The following is a 2,581-nucleotide window of genomic DNA, read 5'->3' as shown; positions in this document are numbered from 1 at the left end:
GCAGTAGGTGGCGGGACAGGCCTGCTCTGGGCTGCCCTCCCCGCCCCCGCCCCCCGGGGAGCCGGCGGAGGCCCGGGAAAAGCTGATGTTGCGCTCCTGCTGGCCGCCGGTCTCGTTGCGGAAGTGCGGGCAGCTGAGCAGGAGGGCGTTGCTGTTGTCGTCCCCGGGGTCGGGCTCCAGGTTATCCTTGTAGCTCAGTTCCTCGGTGCTGAGGAAGGCGGCGGCGGGGGGCTCCAGGCTCCCCAGGCCGCAGGACCGGGAGACGGCGGCCGAGACGGCGGAGGCGGCGGAGGCCCCTGTGGCAGTGTTCCTCCTCTGGGCCACGTAGGCCCGCCGGGCCACCACCGCGTTGAGGTCGAAGAGCATGCTCTGGGTGTCGTAGTGGGCAAAGCTCTTCGGGCACAGCCAGGCGCGGCCCCCTTCCGGGCCCTTGCCTTCCTCGGGGTCCGAGAGGGCCCTGCTGGCCTCCTGCTCCCCCCGCCCGCTCCGCAGCTTCCGGAAGATGGACTCCCCCCCGCCGCCTGCCTCTGCCTTGGGGCCCTTCTTGCGGGACTTCTCCTTGTGCTGCAGGGAGGACTCGTCCCCCGGCAGGGGCAGCCCCTGACTGTCCCTGGCTTCGGCCCTGCCCCCCTGGGAGGCCCGGCCAGGCTCCAGCGGCTGGGGGAGCAGGGTCCCGCCGCGGAACTCCCGGAGCATGTCGTAGAACCTCTGCTCGGAGATGCCCTGCACGTCGATGGAGGAGGTGCTCCCATACTCGCGGAAGAGGGGCAGGCCGCCGGCCAGCCGGGCCCCCCGGGGCTCAAAGGCCTCGTCCAGGTCGCACTCGCTGAGGGTGATCTCGCTGCTGCTCCGGTTCCGCAGCGGGAGGAGCCCCCGGGCCGGGGAGGGGAGCCAGCTGTCCTGGAACTCGGCATCCTTGGACCTCCGCCGGGCCAGGCGCTGGAAGCCTCTGAACCCCGAGGGGACGGCCCCGCCCGGAGGCTGCCCGTTCTGGAAGCCCCGCGGCGGCACGGGGGCCGGGGCCTCCGGGTCTCGGGGTGGGGCGGGGTCCTTCAGCCCTTCTCTCTTGGGAGGCCAGTCGGCGATTCTGGCCCGGACGCCCATCTTGGGCATGGCCGGGGTCGCGGTGGCCAGCCGCGGGGCCGCGGGGCCCTCGAGGTGCCTCGCGCAGCCATTCTGAGCCCAGAATCCCAGGGAGTAGTAGTCGCCGCCTTTCAAGCCGGGCCCCCCAACATCTCCGCTCTCGCGAACAGGTCGATACGAGGTCATAGTCCCAAGGCAGCACTGACTCCTGCGCCCGGCCGGAAGGCACCGCTCATCTCCATCGGGGCACGCAGGCCTCAGCCGCTGCCGGGAAGGAAGGCGCCCTCGGCCGCCGGCGCGCCACAGCCCGCTGGAGGACTCGCTGCCGGGCGCCTGCCTCGTGCCATCGCCAGGGACGGTAGCGCTTGAGCACCCACATTGGCTGGACGGAGCTGTGGCCCGGGCCTTCTCCCCACGCTCTCGGCTACTCCAGAGACGGGCGCTGCCGGGATGTTTTCTGGGCCATCCTGAAAGAGAGGAGGGGAGATGGCGCCTTAACCAGGCCTGGCCGGGGTCACCAGGACCAGAGAAGGGGCTGAGACAAAGGCTGGAAGAGCACCCCGCTGGGCGGAGACAAGGCCCTTCCTGTCCCCAAACGCCCAAGTTCTCATGGCTGAGGGGCGAGGAGGAGGAGGAGGAGGAGGAGGAGACTGGATTTATACCCCGCCTTTCACTACCCAAGGGAGTCTCAGAGCGGCCTACAATCTCCTTCCCCTTCCCCTCCCCACAACAGACACCCTGTGAGGCAGGTGGGGCGGAGAGAGCTCTCCCGAGGACTGCCCTTGAGAGAACAGCTCCGAGAGAACTTGTGACTGACCCAAGGTCACCCAGGAACCTTATGCTCACCTGCCCTGAGATGCAACCCTCTCCCGTGCATGGGTGGAGACAGACATCACCCAGCAGCACCCCACAGACATCCAGCAGGGAAGCTGGAATGGGTGGGCTCACTCGCCTCCCCCTCCCCCTCAGCCGCAGCAGGGAGAGACACTCCAAAAAGGGCACACAGGAGGAAAGGCCTGTGGAGAGGACCCCTGCAAGCGAGCCAGGGCAGAGGGGAGGTGAAGCCACACGGCACCCACCCCCCAAAACACACACACGCACACACACATGGTGACCCTGCCGCACTGGCAGAACCTAGAATAAATAAATGGAAGTACAGCAAAGAGAAGAAGAAAAAGAGGAAGAGAAGAGATTGGATTTATACCCCGCCCTTCACTACCCAAGGGAGCCTCAGAGCGGCTTACAAACTCCTTCCTCTTCCCCTCCCCACAACAGACACCCTGTGAGGTAGGCGGGGCTGAGAGAGCTCTCTCGAGAACTGCCCTTGAGAGAACTTGTGACTGACCCAAGGTCACACCAGCAGCTGCAAGTAGAGGAGTGGGGAATCAACCCCCCAGTTCTCCCAGATTAGAGTCTGCGTACTTAACCACTCTACCCAGGGGTCATTTCCTGCGGGAGTGCACAGGAGCGGAGCTCCGGCAGTAAAGAGCCCAGGGGG

At 67.0% G+C, this 2,581-nt stretch overlaps 1 protein-coding gene across 1 annotated transcript in view; it reads right to left on the bottom strand.

Annotated features, from left to right (window-relative positions):
- SIPA1L3 (signal-induced proliferation-associated 1 like 3) overlaps positions 1-2,581 on the bottom strand; it is a gene marked incomplete at its 3' end in the record, with an annotated part of 50,286 nt that overhangs the window by 23,355 nt on the left and 24,350 nt on the right. The window contains exon 2 of the mRNA XM_015407656.1: positions 3-1,550. Coding sequence (XP_015263142.1) covers positions 3-1,269 — 1,267 coding nt within the window. The remainder of the gene's footprint in view (positions 1-2; positions 1,551-2,581) is intronic.

This window comes from Gekko japonicus, unplaced genomic scaffold (genome assembly GCF_001447785.1).
Source record: "Gekko japonicus isolate JY-2015 unplaced genomic scaffold, Gekko_japonicus_V1.1 scaffold1471, whole genome shotgun sequence".
NCBI classification, from domain to species: Eukaryota; Metazoa; Chordata; class Lepidosauria; order Squamata; family Gekkonidae; genus Gekko; species Gekko japonicus.
Note: the sequence above shows the minus strand (reverse complement) of the source record. Positions and strands in the feature narration are given on the sequence as shown.